Here is a 19,939-nt window from a genome sequence, read left to right on the forward strand (position 1 = left end):
TAATTTTAGGCATAATCAGATTCAGATTTTTTTTCTTTCTGTACAACAGATATTAATAGATACTGCCTAATCTCCAAAGAAACCTATAAGCCTCTTTTAATTGCAGATACAGCAACCTTAAATAGTGTGTTAAAATATTCTCAATGTGCTATGGGTAAGCAGTTTGCTTCTAATATAATTGTCTTAGTGTTTTGGGGAATTTATGTGCCCCTAAACTGACCTAAGGTATTTTCCTTTTGCATTTTCTACTGATCAGTTTTAATTTCCCTTTTCAGCTCCCCATAGCATATATTCTGAAGGACTTGCTGATGTTCTGTTTTGGTAGGAGGGATGTCCTACCTGCTTTGGTGTCTGTTGTGATTTAGCAGTCTACAGTAGTTGGAGTCTGTCCTTCTGTCCCTTACAAACTTTGGTGACTCCAAGCAATAAAAACTGCCAACATGGAATGCTCTAAGCAAAGAGGAGAAATTGTAGAGAATGCCATCGTTATTTTAAAACTCTTCTAAACCAGCGGATTCTTTTAGGAATTTATACATTTGGCTCAGCTATAACTTTCTTGGCATCCTTATGTTCATTTAGGGAAGTTCATGTATATATTTATAGAAAATACATTCTGGAGCTTAATCCAAAGGTTTGCAAACTTTTGGGCTCTCCACAGAGCCAAAACCATGTATTTCTATATCTGTTTTAGGTTTCTGTGGATTTCACTATTAGATTTTGCCAGTTGTGTGGTCTCTCCAAATTCTGCTTCAGTGTACATACATTTCAGTTTTGTTGCTGGTTGTTTGGTTTGGGTTTTTTTCTCTTTATATATTGCTGTTCCTCCACAGTCATATTTTTACTGTCTAGCACTTGTTCTGTTTTCCAAAGCAACAGTTATCACTAGTTTGTTACCATTTTACTGCACTTAGGTTTTATATTTCTTTTTTTTCCCCTTTAATCTGAGGCACATTTTGGCCATTGCTTGTTCTTCTATTTGAAATTGTGCGAAGATAGCTACTGCAGCTACACCAGCCCAGAATACCTCCTATTACTTTTCTTTTTAGACATTTTGATAGATTGCAGAATTTTACTCATAATGCTTCTGTGGAAATGGAACCTCTGTAAGAGCAACTTCCTAATGTCTTCTCATACAATTTTCCACACACATGCAGTTCTTTTAAGATTCATTCTGTGTTCTTGCTTGCAGTTAGTAACTAGCATGCAAATGGATTTGAGAATTGTTTCCTGAAAATTAATAAATGCTTTTACACTTCTACTAAACATTTTTCCCCCTTTACAGATGCAGAGAGAAGAAATATGATTATTATAACCTGCCAAAAACCTCTGTTGTGATAGCTTTTTATAACGAGGCTTGGTCAACACTTCTGCGAACTGTTCACAGTGTTCTTGAGACATCTCCAGATATACTTTTGGAAGAAATTATCCTTGTTGATGATTACAGTGACAAAGGTAGGAAGAATAAGTCTAAATAGTATTGATGATGGGCTTTTTTTTGGTCAGCTAGTGTATAGGAGAAAGAGTTATGCTGTTCAGGTCACATACCATAATACAGGACAACAAAGCCCTCTCACTGAAAAATAGCTTTTCTTGTAGTGTACCAGTGAAAAATTTGGCTTATGTACCAAATTTAGTTTGGAATGGGGAAGCACATTTGCTGTGCAGTAACATGAGTGCTTGTGTGTATAGATAGATTAGAGTCTGATCAGATCACTTCAGGTTTCCTGAATTGAACAAGTTTCAATTGCACCAATGCTCCCCTGGTGTCTCATATAATGACAGTGACCTAGTTCTTTAGTCTTGTTTGAATAACAAGGCACAAAGGCAATGCTGGCATTTTCCACCACACATGAGTTGTGTTAAGAATAAAACTTTTATACAGAAAGTCTTAAGTAATATTTGAGAAGCTCTTATTGATCTGGGGATGTATTACAGAGGTAAATGTGAAGCGTTCAGTTTCTTAAAAGTATCTGTGATTTGTGTCCATCCAAATTCTGTGCTTTTTTCCTGTCCTTTTTAAACATGTATGGCCAAATCTGGGTTCAAAGTACCACAGTCTTTAGAGCCATAGTATAAGTAATATGCTAGTGGGGAGAGAGCTTCCTATAGCAAGACACAAATAAATCTTTTCAGACTATATTATTCCCTTGTTTTTTGGCTTGCTACAGAACATTTAAAGGAGACTTTGGAAAACTACGTGGCTGGTCTACGCAAGGTGCGTCTTATCCGCGCAAATAAGCGAGAGGGGCTGGTTCGAGCCCGGCTGCTGGGGGCGTCTGTGGCGAAAGGAGATATCCTAACGTTCCTGGACTGCCACTGTGAGTGCCATGAGGGCTGGCTGGAGCCGCTGCTGGCAAGGTGAGCTCATGCCCTGGCCTGGTTTTCTCTCCTATTGGAGAAGAAGGAACGAGACAGTTTGGCCCACTTCTGCAGTGGAAAAATAATTCATGGTTCACCAAAGGTTACTGCAGTCCGGTGGGTTGTTTTTTTGCTTGTTTGTTCTTGTTTGTTTTGGTTTTTTGTTTGTTTTAAGTTTTTTCCCTGAGGACCAGGCTGCCTCTTCAGGCAATGGAAAATTTTGGTTTTCAAGAAGACGAGTCCTCACCTCCAGCTTTGGAACTACATTGGTAAAGGAGGCTATTTCTGTCAGCCTGGGTGAGCAGAAGGTCTGGAAAGATATGTGCCCTGCAAGGCAGTGTTTGCATAATTCAAGTCAATAAACTCCATCTTCTTAGTCCTGAGCAAATTCACCTTTCCAGACTGGTTCTGACATAAAGGATCATGGTGTAAGATAGGGAGGAGTAAATGTTATGTCAACATTGACTCTTACTTAGAAACCATCTGTCCTGGGACACTACACTTTATGCCTGTGTGGTCTCTTGTTAATTCTGCAGATCTGTCAGGCTGTTCAGAAAACTTTCATTAATTAAAAGCAAGCAAACAAACAACAAAAAACCCAAGGAACCTTCCCAAAACTCTAACAAAAAACCGTTAGAAACCAGAACACTAGCCTTCTGTTTCAGCTGAGAATATTTATTGTATTCTTGAAGCCTCACCATGTGTAGCCAGCAGCCATACATGCACTTTTCCTGCTATGTGTTCAGCCACTGGCACCTCACCACAGCACCTACTGCTCCTGCACTGTGTTACAAGGCTCTATTAGTTTTGCCCCTTCTACTAACAGCTCGTGGCTTTATCCCCTTGGATGCCATTAGCAGATACTGATAGGTACAGGACCTGAATCAGACCTCCTAAATATTGTATATAGAAAACCAGCTCTCTTTAAAACATAATTAAAAGGAAAAAAACCTCTTACCTGAAGGCCAGTGTTTTGATTTGGATCCTGTTAAGATTCCAACCATGTACTTAGAAAATAGAGAGTACAGAAAATGACCAGAAAAATAACGCTAATACAAACTGGAGAGAGTCTTCAAAAAGCACATAGTGTCTTGATGACTGCAAGTCTTCCTAATTCCTAGTGGAATTTGTGTTCTCAAATTCCCCATGTCCCTTTGAAATTGTATCTAGAATACAACTTCATTTTTTAGTTTTCTTAAAATTGTCATGCTTGCCTTGTTTCTAAATTTCACCCCGAGTGTATTCCAGATAACTGTGGGGTAGCTATGATAGCATGAAGAAAGGAAAAGGGATAAACATCAAATAATGAGTACAGGTTATCCACTGTCGCCTAAAAAAGTGTATGATGAGGGGAGAAACCTGTGATTTTTTCACTTCTTTAGCGCGCCACTAGATGGCAATCTTGAGGAAGGATTGGGATTTTTTAAACGCAATAATCACCACCTGTAAAAAGTTAGCCCTGTCTTGGAATTCCTGTCGTTCTTGCTGCAGATGCAGACATACATCTCTAAGGGGTTTTTCTGCGGCGTATCTGACTCAAATGTATGACAGCAATAAAACAGTGTTAGCATTTTGCAGTGCAAAGATAGTTGTGTTTGTAAGCTGTCTGTGCATTGTACCATCTAGTTAATTCTTACAGAAAAGGTGATGGCTTTTCACTTACTTCATTCCTTTCATAATTGAAATAATATGCCAGCTACCTACTTTTTTACTAATTTTACTACTTGTTACAGGAGGAACAAAATATTTTTACTTTTAATTGTTTTTTCTTTTCCTCTGCATGTATCATTTTCATTGCTTTGTACAATGAGGATTCATACAAAGTTTTATGTAAGTGAGACAGGAGATAACAATATTTGTATAAGATCTTTTGTGTGCTCAACCAAACAAAGTCTCAACGGGAGATCATAAAGAAGAAAACAGCTGTTTCACATATTCCCTCCAGCAACAAGAAACCATTTCACAGTTAAGGCAGTCTTTCTCAGCTCAGACAATACTACTTTGGAATTGCTGCTGTTCTCTGCTGCATTTAACCATCACAAGCCACTCTAATTTCACAGTATGAGCCCTTGGCCAGTCTAAAGATTTTTACCCTAACAATCCCATGAGGAATGAGCTCCCTTTGGATGCACTACAACTCTTTCTTGTTTGACAGTATAATGTATTCAGTTTTCCTTCACCTCTGAAATATGTAAATACAAGATGCAGGGCTAGAGTGCATATCTGCATCTCTAAGTCAAACAAGTTACTTCATTTCACTGAACTATTAGAGGATGTCTAACACTAGAACAGCAAGGATACTAAACAGTGATTTAGGAGAAAAACCTTGGCTTGAGACTGTGTGTTTGACATTGCTCCTAGTACTGAGGGGGGCCATTCTGGGTGAGAAGCTAATAATCCCACTGCCTTCTGTAAGAACGAATTCTTTTGGAAAGGAATCCTGAAAACCCTGCATATATTGAGAAATGGGAGGAAAGTGTTCATCTCCTTGTAGAAGTAGACCTGCAAAAAATGTCATCAGCTCTGATGTATTCATAGTATGATAAAGATCTTGACTATCTTTAGATCACCCTTGGTATTAGGAATGTCATTCTGCAGTGCTATCTTGTTTCTCCTTTTCATCTCCTATGTTGCCGGGGTTTCTGGAAGCCTCCTTCACTTATGTTTCATTGTTGGAGGTCTAATTCACATGTTGCAGGTTTGGTTTTTTCTAAGCTCAGAGCTTCTTTTTTGAGTTACTGTTACAGTACTCAGTACAACATTTGCAGATGATCACAGTTAGAACAGCCATGACTTCAAGGGCCAAGAGTCTGGCTGGTTTATTATTCATCACTGCAAAAGTATGCAGTCAGACTGCTTTCTAAAACAGCTACCTGTACAAAAGAAAATGAGTACTTTTTTTCTTGACAAAGTGGTGCTGGCTGTGGCAGCCAAGCCAGATGCTGAATGTGTTATCTCAAGCCATCTGGCATATCTTGTTTCCACCATCCAGGAAGGTTGATGCTTGCCAGCGGAGCCCATCCTGATACATCCTCCTGATGTAGGAAAATAGGGGTTATTTTTGTATTTATTGTACCATCATTTCCATTCCTGAATGAATTGAAAAGGAGCAAAACTTCACGTTTAGTACTGTAAGCATTCTTTGTTCTAGTTTTTTTTTTATTTTTAGAGAAATTTCTAATGGAAGTTACCCTTTTGTTTTAAAACCTTGCCAGGATTGCTGAAGAAGAAACAGCTGTTGTCTGCCCTGTCATTGATGTTATTGACTGGAACACATTTGAGTACTTGGGAAATGCTGGTGAGCCACAGATTGGTGGATTTGATTGGCGGCTGGTCTTCACTTGGCACAGTACCCCTGAAAGAGAACAAAAACGGAGGAAGTCCAAGACTGATGTGATCAGGTTAATTTTTATGCATCCTAGAAACTGTGAATGTGTTTGTGACTTCACCTGAAAATGCCAGGTGCTGAAAGATGTTTGGGAAATGAGCATATTACTAAAAAGTGTATTTTGTTTAGTTCTCAATTTTTTCCAAAATAACTCCTGTTTACCATGTTCCTGGAAAAAATAGTGAAAGCTAGAATAGTGAAATAGAAAAGCTGAAATTCCTATTTCATCTTACATATGGAAAACTTATTGCAGTCTCTTGACTCCTCTAGACAAACTCTTACAGATGCTTACCAGCATGTGGAGAGTGTAACTGATTAACTAATACTGGAGAATGTCCTCTGTGCAAAGTGAAGAGCTCTGTTTTGTAAAAAAAAATACCATGAGCAAAAATGAAAGGGGAAAAAAAAATCACCAACCAGTAAGAAGGTAAAAGTAGTTTTGAAGATTTTCTTCTGTGCTGTAATGATGGTTGTAGTTCACTGTGCTATTTTCAAAGGTGAGCCATTTTGACAGTTCTTCACTGGGGTGAAACAATACAGCTCTATCCAGCATGGTTTCTGTGAAAGGTTAACTTGCAGAGCTCAGGTTGATGTTTTCATTATAAGTTTTAGTTTTGTTTTATTTTAAGACAAGATGCCATCAATTGGTATTATTTGTCACTCAACTTTGTATTTTTAGGAGAGCTAAGAGAATAGAACAAACAAAGCATCTGAAAAATGAGAGTGGTAGACAAGATCCTGATAGCTGACGATCTGCCGTGTTCAGCCTAGCTCCATCTGCTATGGAAGTTGTTGTATTTCAGCAGTTTATTGAAGTAAATTAACCTGTTAGGCATTTTTAATATAATCGTTTTGTTAGTGCTTTTATCTGTTATTGCATAGACCACAAAAAAACCCAAAATAATTAAGTTTTCTCAGTCTTTTGTAATTTGCTTATCATTAATACCCAGTATTTCACAAATATTAATGTATTTGTCCTCAAATGAATGAACTTTTTTTTTTTTAATGGGAAAAGTGAGGTAGTAATTGAATCTTTCTAAGCATGTGTGTCCTCCTTAAAAAAAATCCAAATAGAGTAAATGTTTTTTAAAACATTCAGTTCAAATATGATGATTTTTTTTTCCTCATTATAAGAAGAATGGTCTTTGACATGCCAAGAGGAAAATGATGATGGATAAAGTTTCATGGTAGCCTGAGGACTGTGAGCTCGACAAGTGTCTGGAGAAAGCAGCAGTGCTGGGAGTTTTCACAAACAGCTTGGTTTGGAGAGATCTGGAGGGAGACAGAAGGACTTGACTGGTTACAGAGTTTTTTATTTTTCCTTCTGTCTTGTCTCATCTCATTCCATTCTTTGAAACAACATATGACAGTGTGAGACAGTGTTGCTTCAAAAAGATAGCTGGTAAAATTAGCTGTGACAGATTAAGAGTAATTGATCGCACATCTTGCTTTTGTTGATATTTACCTCAACAGCAATTTAGTAAAATTCACATAATGTCAGCTGAACTTAGTTCTAATCAGCATTATATCCTTGGCACTTTAAAGAAAGTAATCCTAAGACTGTAAACAATAGGGAACAACATTGATCAAATACAAATATATGTATATGTGCATGCTCTACCATAATGGAAGTACATCCTTTCAGTGTGCTGTCACTCTGGGCCTTGTGATCTTCAATGAGTACCCAGTCATGACTCCCGAGTTTTGTTTTTTTTTTTCCCCAAACTTAGTAAAAAATTTAAGAGCATACAGATGGGTAGATATTCTTAGAAAGGAAACAAATATCTTTAGGGGCTATATTTACCTAATAATTAAAGTCTTAGATTTTTTTCAATTGATATTAGTGGGATCAAGAATATTGGTTTTAATTACTAAAGCACAAGTATTGCTTTAATTATTGTTTAAGTAAAATAGATGAAGATACAGCATTCAGAATTTCAGAGCCGACTAATGCAGTTCTGCTACAAAGAAGAGTTCTACTCTTATGTGAAGAGGCTCTTCATTTATGCACAGACATTGCAGTTGGAAACATTTATTTTAATGTAATATTTTTACATTCTGGTGTTGTTTCAGATACAGCTTTTTATTACAGAATTAAATTCAAATGGCCTCATAATAACTGATAAATTTCTGACTGTTACTTTGTATCTAGAAAAGACTGAGAAAATAGAAATAGAAATATATTGTATTTTTTTAATCTGTTGCATTGGTTTAATATTTTTTGTTTTTATTCAGTTCAGAATTACTGTTCTCTTTCATAGGTCTCCAACCATGGCAGGTGGATTATTTTCTGTGAGCAAGAAGTATTTTGATTATCTTGGTTCCTATGACACAGGAATGGAAGTCTGGGGAGGAGAAAACCTTGAATTCTCATTTAGGGTAGGTGGCTTAATTGAAAGTTTATTTTCCTCAATACAACAAGTTCCTGTTTCTTTCTTCGTGCCCTTTTACTTAATGAGGTATCTGTAATGTAAGCAAGTGCTAAGAAGGGAGTCTTTTGGAAGGTGTTTATATAAATCTTGTTCTTGCACTTCAGGATAGCTGTAATTCCAAATAGCCATTTTAAAGCAATTCTTGAAAACATGTCTTTGTTTTGAGGTCTAGTATAAAATGTGAAAAGGGTGCAATACTAGTGGGTGAATTTGCGTCCTGCAGCTTGAAGGAGGTCATTGGGAAGAAGATTTGCAGTGTTTTGATGTGACTCAGAGTTCTTGCTGTGGTTGATGGAGTGAGCAGTTCCCAGTGGGATAGGAGAAGGCAGCCCCTATACTAATTTTAAGGCTTTACTCTATTTCACCTCAGAAAAAGTAAAAAGGTTATAAAGGGTGGGAGGGAAGATCTCCAGTAACTGTAGAGTTGTACCCCACAGGAGGCATGACCAAGTGCTCAGGTGTGAGTCAGACAGCTGTAAGGAAAAGGATTTACAGCAGGAAAAGGGAGGAGACAGGACACTCCAGACTGATCAGCAAAGCAGTGTTCTCCTCTGCTCAGCTGTCACCAATGCTGTGGCTGATTCCCACTGAGCACTAGCTGCCTATGGTTTGCCTCAAATCACATTTAGCTCATTGAAGCCATCCAGTGGTGATGTAAGAGGGATGCTGTAGGGCTGCTTTTGGCTTTCAGGGAGTTCACAACTTATTATCCTGGATTACCCTTGTCTGCTGTACCCATCATCTGTTATTTTTGATGGTCATGTTTGCATTTCTGTGAGTCATTGACTCATGGTACAGAAGAGTTTTTGGTTTTTTTACCAGGTGACAACAGATTTCAAGGTTAAATAACATTTTAAAGTTACAAAACCACTTTCTTGAGAAAGGAGACATCAGCAGACTGTCTCTCTGGATGTCTGTGTGTTAACCAGAGAAGCATGGAGTCTTCCTGGCTGCTGTTCCAATATTCTGCTGACTGCAGAGCAGAAACTGTAGAAAAGAGGGTATAAAAATAAGGAACAAAAATTATTAGGAATTATAACAAGCACAGACTTAGAGTTGGTTTGGTTTCTCTCTGGAGGGAGACTTCTCAGCTGGAAACACTGTTTGATCTGAGTTCATGACCATCTCCTTTTTCACCTAGGGAACAGTTTTTGGCACATAAACCCAAGCACAGCCTACTCAGTAGCCTTGGTCTAGTTCAACAGGCCTCTACCTGAATCATGAAGTGGGTGACCCACCTCCATCAACTCTGTAGCTCTGAAGCTCTGCTTCTGGTGTACCCAGATCTTCAACTCCCTGAAATAACCTCAAATATGGCACTCTTGGTGTGCAGTTCTTGGCTTTCTCCTCTCGTATCTTGCTTTTGGTGCACCAAGGCTTGCAGACAGCCTGACCCCTTCCTTCTGACTCAAAGTGCCCCAGTATCAGCTGCCCCACCCTTCCAATGCCTTTGACTTCTATGAAGCTCTCAAAGCCAGTATAATTTTTTACATCACTGGTTCCCCTGAGCTAGGACTCCATGGGGTGCACCAGCATGTATGAGCAGTGCCTTCACTCCTTCAGCATGCAGGACTGTGATCTCCTCATGGGACAGAGGAAGTATCAGTGGTGGCCTAGCACACAGGAGAAGCACAAAGGGAGCAGCAGAGTCCCCAGGAGAGAGTGCACAAACACTCTGCAAGGGTCTAAGCCAGCATGTAGGTGCAGGTGGATGCAGCAACTCCTGGGAGACAAATGATTTAACAGGACAGGCTGTGCAATGGCCAACAAATCTGCCTGGCCATGCCAATTTTCCCAGTGCAGATTGCCAGTAGCATCTGGGCATTTGTACTCAACATGCTTTGCTCTGTTTGATTTGGAGCCCTTGTACTTGTGCTCTGTGTGGAGAGGATTTTTGTGGAACAGAGCAGAGTGCTATGATGTTGTTTAACTGTGTTCTTTTGGCTGCCTGCAGTGTTCCAGGAGGTCGGAAGGGATAAATCATTGTTAGTGTTGTTCTCCTTGTGTTTTCTAAACCTGTCAGACCTGAAAATTAGGAGCAGAACTACTCAAAACCACTGAAAATTAATTTATTGTTGCTCTCGTGTCTCTTAAAACACCACTCTCTCCCAATGACATGAAAAGACTTGTCCTCAAGCCTCCTCTTTCTCACACTTCGATTATTCTGAGCTGAAGAAATTCTCTGTGGTTTTGAGAGGTGCAACAAGGACAAAGCTTTCACTAAAAGCATGATGACTAAGAGAGATGGAGGCTACGTGCTGAATGCAGAATCGAGTCAATGTACCTTGATTTCGGATTGCTTAATGCTATTTGGCTGGATAAAATTTCACTTCATAGGCATAATGGGCATTGAAACCCTCTTTCTGAGGGATTCAAAACATGCTCTTTCATCTTCTCCCTTTTGTACTCAGAGCAAAGGGAGCCTGGTTACAGCTTCTGTCCCCTCTCTGCTCTTGGTCCCGCAAGTAGTGCTGCAATGTAAGTTTGTTTCTGACCAAGGCTTAATATGTCTATGGTCTGTCCTTCAGTCTACCATGTGCCAAAAGGCTTTTCTTCTCAGAAATGTTACTGCCCACGAGCCTGGGGAATATGCCTCACAATACCTGCGGTCTTTTCCCAGTATTTTTGTATTGCTTCTTTTTGTCTGGATCTGGAACTCTCTCTTGAGAGCAGCCAGGGTGAGTCTGTGTGTCTGGGGTGCCTCTCCACCCACCCAGCTTCTGGCAGGCTGTGCATGAGCACCACACTGGGGGCTTAGCCACAAGCTGTCAAGAAAGAATTGTGGCAGAGAGAGAGAGCAGCAGAAACATAGGGGTTTTCCATATTTTGCCCTTTTTTTAGGGTATAGCATCCTTTCTATGTTTTTTATTTCTTCCAGATAGTCTTAAAACATTAGAATGAGATGGCAAAGCTTTTATTCTTTAGTATTCATTGACCCAGCACAAGGTCAATTGTCCAGAGACCCTGGCAGGGACAGTGATCCCAAGGTGAGATTCTGAACATTTTCTGTAGGTTTTCATAATGCCACCATCTGTCTCTGAAAACAAAAGAAAATATGCCTATAGTCTGCCTGCATCAAGATGAAAGTGCAAGTGAAAAAAGGAATGTCACCTTGTTTTCTTTTTGAAGTGGAGGAGAAATGTGTGCTTTTATAATGAGAGCTGTGAATTATCCAGACCTATTAAAGAAACAGATCTACATGCACATGAGCTTGCAAAATATGCATGAAGCCTTATGTGATTTTCTGTTAGTGAAGGTTGAACTAATTTTATGGAGAATCTTCTGCGGAGCCACTTAGCATTTAGTAATCAACTTTAGTTTCTCTATTAAATTCCTCGCTTTATTTTGTGGCTGTTCATTTGTATCTGATTTTATATAGAGGTCATAATTTTTCCATTAAAATGAAAGTGAATAAACCTTTTGAGGAACTGTCTAGCTGAAGTATATTCAATTTTCTTTTGTAATAGGATGACAAGATAATTTTTGTACTGTTTTTATTAAATACTTAGAATTTAATGAGCATTGCTTAGCAACCTACAGTTATTTCTTAGAGAGCTTTAATTATTAAAAATTTAGCTGTTATGGAATTCTCTTTTTGTCATCAATTTAACAGAGGTATGGTCAGTTTGTTTCATTCCTTTGAAATCAGACTTTATCATGGAAGAGCTGAAGTATGTTCTTCCTTATTAACTACATTTTTATTTCAGTAGTCTTTATCATCTGTTCCTAATATCTTATTTAAAAGTAGATAAATAAAGATGAATTAGTAATTCTTATGTGGATTATAACATTGGACAATTTAAAACTAATAAACGTATGGCTCTTAATATTTGCTGACAAACCTTGAATGGTAAATTGCAGCTTTAAAAAATAATCTTGAACATAGAAATAATAATTATGAAATATACTGGTTTTAAATAAATCTCAAAAAAGGAGGTTGTAAGGTGAAAGTGGATAGTTGGCAAAATGGCTGTAGAGTAACTAACCTAAGAAAATATGCAAATTGTTTAAAAGATCAGTACAGAATTCTAGAATTCTTGTATAATTCTTTGATCACCTTTGTTCAAATGACAAATATACTGTTTTCCTGAAAAGCAGCAAAAAAGAAGAGAGAAATCTCACATGACAAACAAGAAATTAAAATTTTAAATACAGAAAGTAATAATTGTCCAGTACTCCCTATAGCTGATTAATGAATTACCCGTATCTTTAAAGAAACTCTCTTTTTTAAAAATAAACATATGCATTAGAGTGCTTACATTTCAGTAATTAAATACAGTATTGTGCCATGCATAAAGTCTGATGTTGTTATCCAAAACCAAATCAATGGAGATGAAACTCATAGATTTCCAAATGTAGACATTTTAGAGAAATTCTAAGTAACTAAAAAAAAAAACCCTAAAAGTTAGCAGTCTACAACCAAGTCCTATCTTCTGTGGGCTATCTTTTTAGATCCCTAAAGTTCCCAGAGAGAGAGGTTGTAAAAGTCCCACCACTGATCTTTTGGCAGTTAGCAGCAGAGCTTTTATTTGCTGTCTCATATCTTTCACTCCTGTTGTATTCATTTGAATAGCATGTAATTAAAAATGTATGTTTTTTACAAGAAGGTTGTCAGAGAGCAAACCTCTACCCCTTAAGCCTATCCCAGCTAATTTCCTTTGTCTTCCATTTACAAAGGAATGATGAACTGCCACTTATGCATGGTTGAATACATTAGGAGAATTCTAAATCTTTTATGGAAAGTCTATCAGAGCCATTGGTGACAGCCTCAAGTTAGTTCAAGTACAGCAATATATCTGGCCTTCCTCCCACCTGGCTAAATTTCAGAAACCTTGTTTCAGGCACCCTTCAGAAACCGGGCATCTGCCATGGTGTGGTCACACACAATATCAAATAGGAAATGCCTAGCTGTGCTTTCCTTTCAAGTAATCAAACTTGAGATCAGAATGGGTGATGGGAAAGTGGCTGTGTAGATGAAATGCCAAAACTCTTTGGTTTTCAGAGGAGAAGAATGTAATTACAAAAATGTATACAGAATGGTGAGGTTGATGGATCCACTTGATGGTTGTTTCTGGACTTTATCTCATGGGCTGTACATTTCCCAACTTAGGGAGCCAGAGAAGCAGGAGTGTGAGCACAAGGGCAGAGTAACAGTTTGCAGGAATCTGCCAATTCCACATTTGGGTGCAAGTACTTCCTTGGCACCAAGCAGGAATATTGGTTTAGATAGGGGAGGTTGTTTCATTGTTGTTGGTTGGACCACCAGAAGTTCTAGAAGTACTTTGCTTTTTCTTTTCATGTGTTGGATCTGGGGTACCTTTCCAAACTTTCCAATGGAAAAGGTTAGTGGGATTTTATCTCCAGGCACCTATGCTTCCCTTCCCTTCCATATGTGAATGTACAAATGGGAAGCTTACCTGTGTCAAGTCAGCTTTCCAGTAGAATATATAGATAATATATAGATCTATAGATTTCTGATAAGAATTAGTTATCAAGGTAGCTATTTATGTGGTTAATTAGAAAAGAAACATGCTTATTTTTTCTTTTTCTTTTTTTTTTTTAACGATACCTGCATAACTTGTATGGTAGACCGCATCTTATCATGACAAAATAAAACTAAGAAAGGAATATTGCACTCCAGATAAAACTAGAGAGTGGTTATCTCCTTGTGAACTCAGAGCAAATTACTAAGAGCAACAAGGATGTAATTTTATTCAGTCTAGTCATCAAATAAGACACAAAATTATTGTATGTGTTACTTGTACTATGGTGTGGTATTCTTGAGACGGTGTTATTCTTACACAAGCTTAATGTTACTATATCCTTGAGCTTGCAAAAGACAAAATTAATGATACACACTGTCAATTCTTTGCTCAGATATGGCAGTGTGGAGGAAGTCTTGAGATCCATCCTTGCTCCCATGTAGGTCATGTTTTCCCCAAGCAAGCTCCATACTCACGGGCCAAAGCTTTGGCGAACAGTGTGCGTGCAGCTGAAGTGTGGATGGATGAATATAAACAACTTTATTACCACCGAAACCCACACGCCCGCCTGGTGAGTTCAACTCCATTGTTCCTGGAATTTCAGTAGAATTTGTTTTCAACCTACTATTGACTAAGCTAATATTTAACATGAAGTGCTTTTTATGTTTATTTCTTATTCCTTCTGAAACCTTTTCCCAGACATAGAATAAGTGTATAATTTTTAATTCTTTGGAAAAAAAAATTAAATTCTGCAAGAGTACAAGATGTCCCAATCTATATCAACAGTAAGTGAATAAATGAAAGAATAATGTGATGTGGGGTAATCAAAGCAAGGAGGAGTTGTTTAGCCTAAAATGTACGCTTCTGTGAAATGGATGATACAGGATTCTCAATAAGAATTCACAATTAATGAATGCAAATCAATGAGTTTCAGTGGACAGTAGACCTTCAGGTAAACAGCATGGTAATAAAATTGTAAAACTTTGGACTGATGTAAAGAAAAATAGATTTTTCTGTTTGATTTACTGCTGCATCATGTTCACTTAAAAAAACCCCAAACAACAAATGGAAACAAAAATTAATATTGAAAAAATTAAATTAATTAAAATTGGTCATGGCAACTCAGATGAAAATGTCTGTAATAAAATATTTCAAGTATCAGTTCTCTCAGTTTTGGAGGTTCTTTTAAGTTGATGCTTTTATTTTCCTTGAAATGAAAATGCAACATCACTGGTTGCAGAATTTTTCAGGAGATTATTACTGTAAAAACTAAGTATGTCAAAACAGTAAAACAGTGTGCAAATTCATAACTTGGACATATTAATTGTGAGGGACCTGAAGGCTGGAAAACAGTAACACTGAATGTTCTCACAGTGTCTAGAAATGAATTAAATGAACCTTTGTCGCAAGATCTGAAATTCAGGCCCCAAAGAAATAATTGGCTTCTGTTGCTTGCTTCTGGAGATCTCCCCAGCATGATCCCTTTGCATGAAAAGTTTTCTAAACGCTGCCTTTTTGGTTTTGTGCCTGGGATGGGCTGCTGGGCATCAGCCTCTGGTGCATTGGATCAGACCTGAGGGAGCAGTGTAGGGCACAGCGAGCCCCCCACTCATTTGAGTGGCTGACCCCAATGGACACAGCAGGGGAAAACTGCCCTTGAAAACATGAGGCTTTTAAAAGATATGCTGGAGGATGCTGGAGAAGACGAATTTGGTTAGCTTTCATCTTGTGTTTGTTTGGATTAAATTGGGTAATTAGATCATTATAGTCCACACATTTGTAATAATTGGTTTACTTTAATGTCATAAAAGCCAGTTAGGTTTTATTATCGGAGTTTGACTTGGAGGGAAATATGTGATTCACCTATAGGCAACACCAGGCTGATTTCAGTTTGTCATACACAAAAAGAGCAATAAATGCTGACAATTTTTCTTGTAAAGTGCTGGGCATCTTATATCTGTAATGACAGAGCTTTAACTTTAAAGGATATTTGTGTGTTAGTACTGGGAGTGTCAGGTATTGGCTTATTGTAGCACAGTGGCTATAAGATGAAACTCATGAGGGCTATTTTTCCCCATATCAAAGCTGCTGCCGATGAGCTTTGGTTTCCATAGTGCTCTGTGCACCACTTGTTGCAGCAGTTGAGTTCAGACCTTTTTACTTCATCAAGCCCAAATATTCAGTTCCGTAGCATAACAGGAAAATGATTGATGCTATGGCTGCAAAAATTGGTTCCATGAAGTTTCACTTCAAGTTTAATGTTCAAACCCCAGAGCTAATATGTCACGCAGTTTGTTTATTCAAACAGGCACCTCTGCCTCTGTTCTACATCTGCTTTGTGTTTTCAGTGGTATTTCCGCAGTTTTGAGAAATGCAAATACATTTGTGGTTTGATGAAAGACTGCATCCAGTGACCTGTAAAAATCTGGGGGCTGCAAACTCTCTGTCATGCCTGAATATCTGAAATCCCTAGTCAATATGAAGATAGGTTTTTGTAGACAGACATAAGAAGATGTGGACTCTGCTCCAATCCATAGACACAGAAGAAGTTTGCAATGAAAGATTTTCTCTGGAGGTTCAAGATTTCATAGTCCCCACCCCCCAAAATGGTGAAGTTCAAAGGATGCATTAGCAGATTTTACAAATTGCATCACTTAAGTGTAAAACTGTACAGGTAATTTTCAAATGGATAGTGGTAAAATTTAAAATCCTAAAAATTCATTCACTGCTTTGGAGATTTTCAATTATCTATCTAAAGGAAGTCTCATTTTCCAATATGCCTTCCCAGTCTTCAGCAATCTGTATTCAAAGGCTTCCTCACTTGCAGATTCAAGGAGTTTTCTTAGACAAACTGTCTTCCAGAATATTTTAAAGTTTTACTTGCACAGTTCCAATTATTTTTTGTCAGCATTTAACAAATGTAAGGGTAATGAAATCAAATCCAGCACCCAAACATGATGATTTTTCCTGGCTAGAAATCCTACTCATCACTGTAGCATACGGTTCCTAATAATGTATACAGATAATTTAAAAGAAAGCATCTGTTCTGGATTTTTTTAAATATTTTTTTTCTTTCTTTCTTTCTTTCTTTCCTTTATTTTTTTTTTTTAGGAACCATATGGAGATGTGACAGAAAGGAGACTTCTACGAGAGAAGCTGAAATGTAAGGACTTCAAATGGTTTTTGGAGAATGTGTATCCAGAACTTCACGTACCCGAGGACAGACCAGGATTCTTTGGAATGGTATGTGGCTGCTGAGAAGGAGGCCTACTTGCAGTTCTCTGAGCTCTCCTACTAAGTCAGTGTGAAAGTGTTTGTGTGCCTAAATCAGTCTGGGATTTTGGTAGAATTTAGCTAAAACTGGTAGGCTTTAAAATGTGGTATCTATCAGAATCTTTATTTAAGGGAACACTGTTTATGACGGAGTTCTGTTACAGAGTAGGAGAACAGGTAATGTTGCTGTGAATTACTCCTTCTAAGTGACATCTTGGGACTGTTAAAGGCAGCAACGGATGAGATTTTTATTTCTTGAAACATTGCGTAATGAAAAGAAACCAGTAAAGTGTTTTATTTTACTTGTTGAATTGAAAAAAAAAAGAATGTGCTCTGAAACATTTGTTCACACATTTTATCTGATGAAAACTATGATGTTCTGGTGATGGAAAAGAGAGCTGGTGCTAAGTGCTTCCAGATCATAGGGGATTCTGTATATTAAACCAACATGTTAATTTTTAATCTGGAGATCACTTTAGACCAGCAAGGGCACAGGCAATGAGTTCAATAATATCAGAAACCTCTTCTCTTTTGAGGCTTGACAGCGTTTTATGCTTTTTGCAGCTTACAAATAAATATAAACTGTAGCTCTGTGTATATTACATTACTGTAATCTCATCTGGAAGGGATGAAGGCAGAGATGATGCAGCATATAGCTGTTTCCTCTGAAAAATCACCAGATACCTACTGCATGTTAGGAACACAAAACTGCACCTTTTCACCTGGCAAAGATGTATCAAATACCTTCCTAATTACAAAATGCTGCATTGACTTAAAAGTACTTTTGCTGGTAACTCAATCACTCTGCAGATTCACTAAGCTGCATTCCCACACTACATCATCACATCCAGCCATTGTCTTGCTGCCATCTGCCCTTCTCCAAGTCACTCAACCTCTGCTGAATTTCCTTCAGGAAAAGAAGAAAAATCTGATCTCTATGGACATACAAAATATTCAGGAAACAAGTCTCCCTGCAGTCTACCCTAATAGCTTTGTAACTTATTGAATGAAAAAGATCCTAATGTGGAAATGCTGTGGTTTCTCCTGGGGAGCTGTGGGACTTCCCATGGGGAGGGCAGCAGTTGTCAGAAAAGCCCTTAGGAGCCTCTGGGATAATTGCCACCCTCCTCCACTTGTCTTGGAGCTTGGAGGAGAGGTGGTATCTCTGTGTGATCACTGGTGTGAAAGGTGTTACCCACCATTATCCAGTACCTCGAACAAACCCTGGTACAACATTGCTTCTGTTTTTTGCTCTTTTCTGCTGGATTGCTACTGACAAGGTCTGAGACAGTTGAAGCAGTAAGGTATTATAAGACTTACCTTCCAGGAGCATTTCAGGAATTCTATCCTTCCCTCCACCTCCCTCCAAAATAAAGGGTTAGACTGGTGCCAGTGATAGTGAAGAGAAGTGATATGTGCAGTTTCTTTTATGATTTAATTGTCATCTTCAGGCAAGGAGTTGAGAGTACCTAGAAATAACTCGTTCAAAGCTGCTTGAAGTATCTAAAGTGTAATTTCGGTGTGGTCTATATATTTCTCTACAAACAATTCATAAATGCTGTCATCTAGTTGTGAGCATAATGAGAAGACAGCATTTTTGGGGGGGAGGAAGAATTTTAAATGTGATGGAAATATGGTTGTACTCTGAGAAATTGAGAGTACAGAAACGACACCTACTGATTCAGCTGATTTGTGGATATTGAGTCCCATCTGCTAGCTTCAATGAATCACTGATGGTGTTCTTTACTCCCGCCTCAGCTGTGTAGGGCTTTTCTGGTTCACAAAAATACTGTATTTAAAAGTGTCAGCTTTGATAACAGCTCAGCTTAGTTAGAGGTTATTTAATTGTTCAAAGAGAATACAAGGGAATATGGAGATTTTTATATCCCTGAAAAATCTTTTTACTTTTATACTGAAGTTGAAAATATTTCTAAGATTACCTATAAGTCAGCCATGTATTATTCAAATGGAGTAAAGAATTACTGAGCAGCATTCAGTGCTGTGCACTGACAAGCAGCTTCTTACATTTTTTTTCTTGATACATAGATAAAAATATCCATACTACCCTTGCTAATCTAAAAAGTTAGCTGACTCAAACTTTACTTAAACATACTGAATTGTGAATCTTTTTGCCTGAGATATGATTGCATTCCTGCAAACTGCCTGAGACCTATAAAAGAGAGAAATATCTTCATGCTTCTCCTTGGGCTTCATGCAGCTTTGGAACTTTGTGGGACATGAACCTTCTGACTTGAGTAATTTCTTTGCGAGGCGGGAGGAAGTGAAGCTGATAGGCACTCAGCGGGTTAAAATAATATGATGTCACCACTTCTGGAAAGGCTGATAATACCTTTTAGGCTCTTGTGTAACACACTGATTTCTCTTTTTCTGGCACAGACTCTGATTTGGCCATCCTTGAGCATGCACTTATGACAGAGTACCTGCTAGTAAGTAGGTGTGAAATTCCAATGAGACTTGAGCCCCAGCTCCGTACAGGTTGCCCACCTAGGCAGCAGAGACTCGGTCAGCTTACAAATCCTCTCTGCCCTGGAAAGGGATGATGTGGGCGTCTGCAGGAAGAGCTTTGAGCCAGCTAGTGCTCAGTATTAGTGTGGTGGCATTGCTGCATTGTGCAGCCAGATGAGAATAGAGGAGCTCTGTGATATTTCCATGTTATCAGTGACTGTGGAAAGGCACAGTTGCAAAACAAGGGAGTAGTCAGGGCTCTTCTCTCTTCTGAGGTATGTATTAAGTAAGTCTGGCATTGAGGTGCATATCCGACGATAAAAATTATGGTGAGTCAGTGAATTTGGCTTTAAATTTGACATCAAGATTGCTTTTAAAAAACAGTGATGACACAAAAATCAGGATTTTACTCTAATTTTCTGTAAGTTTGATCACTTGGTGGTGAGACCGTATGTGGCAAGCACATTTCTCACCCTCTCAGGATTTTTTATAGAGGTGCACAGAGAGAAATGAAAGAGAAAACAATTTCTATTTCTGCT

The 19,939-nt window shown here is 38.2% G+C and overlaps 1 protein-coding gene across 1 annotated transcript in view; it reads left to right on the forward strand.

Moving 5' to 3' along the window:
* Window positions 1–19,939, forward strand: part of GALNT12 (polypeptide N-acetylgalactosaminyltransferase 12) — a 45,857-nt gene that overhangs the window by 11,249 nt on the left and 14,669 nt on the right. The window contains exons 2-7 of the mRNA XM_021528650.3: window positions 1,283–1,452; window positions 2,169–2,358; window positions 5,574–5,759; window positions 8,008–8,125; window positions 14,056–14,232; window positions 16,773–16,904. Of these exons, the coding sequence (XP_021384325.3) occupies window positions 1,283–1,452; window positions 2,169–2,358; window positions 5,574–5,759; window positions 8,008–8,125; window positions 14,056–14,232; window positions 16,773–16,904 (973 nt within the window). The remainder of the gene's footprint in view (window positions 1–1,282; window positions 1,453–2,168; window positions 2,359–5,573; window positions 5,760–8,007; window positions 8,126–14,055; window positions 14,233–16,772; window positions 16,905–19,939) is intronic.

This window comes from Lonchura striata, chromosome 2 (genome assembly GCF_050655825.1).
Source record: "Lonchura striata isolate lonStrDom1 chromosome 2, ASM5065582v1, whole genome shotgun sequence".
Classification (NCBI taxonomy): Eukaryota; Metazoa; Chordata; class Aves; order Passeriformes; family Estrildidae; genus Lonchura; species Lonchura striata.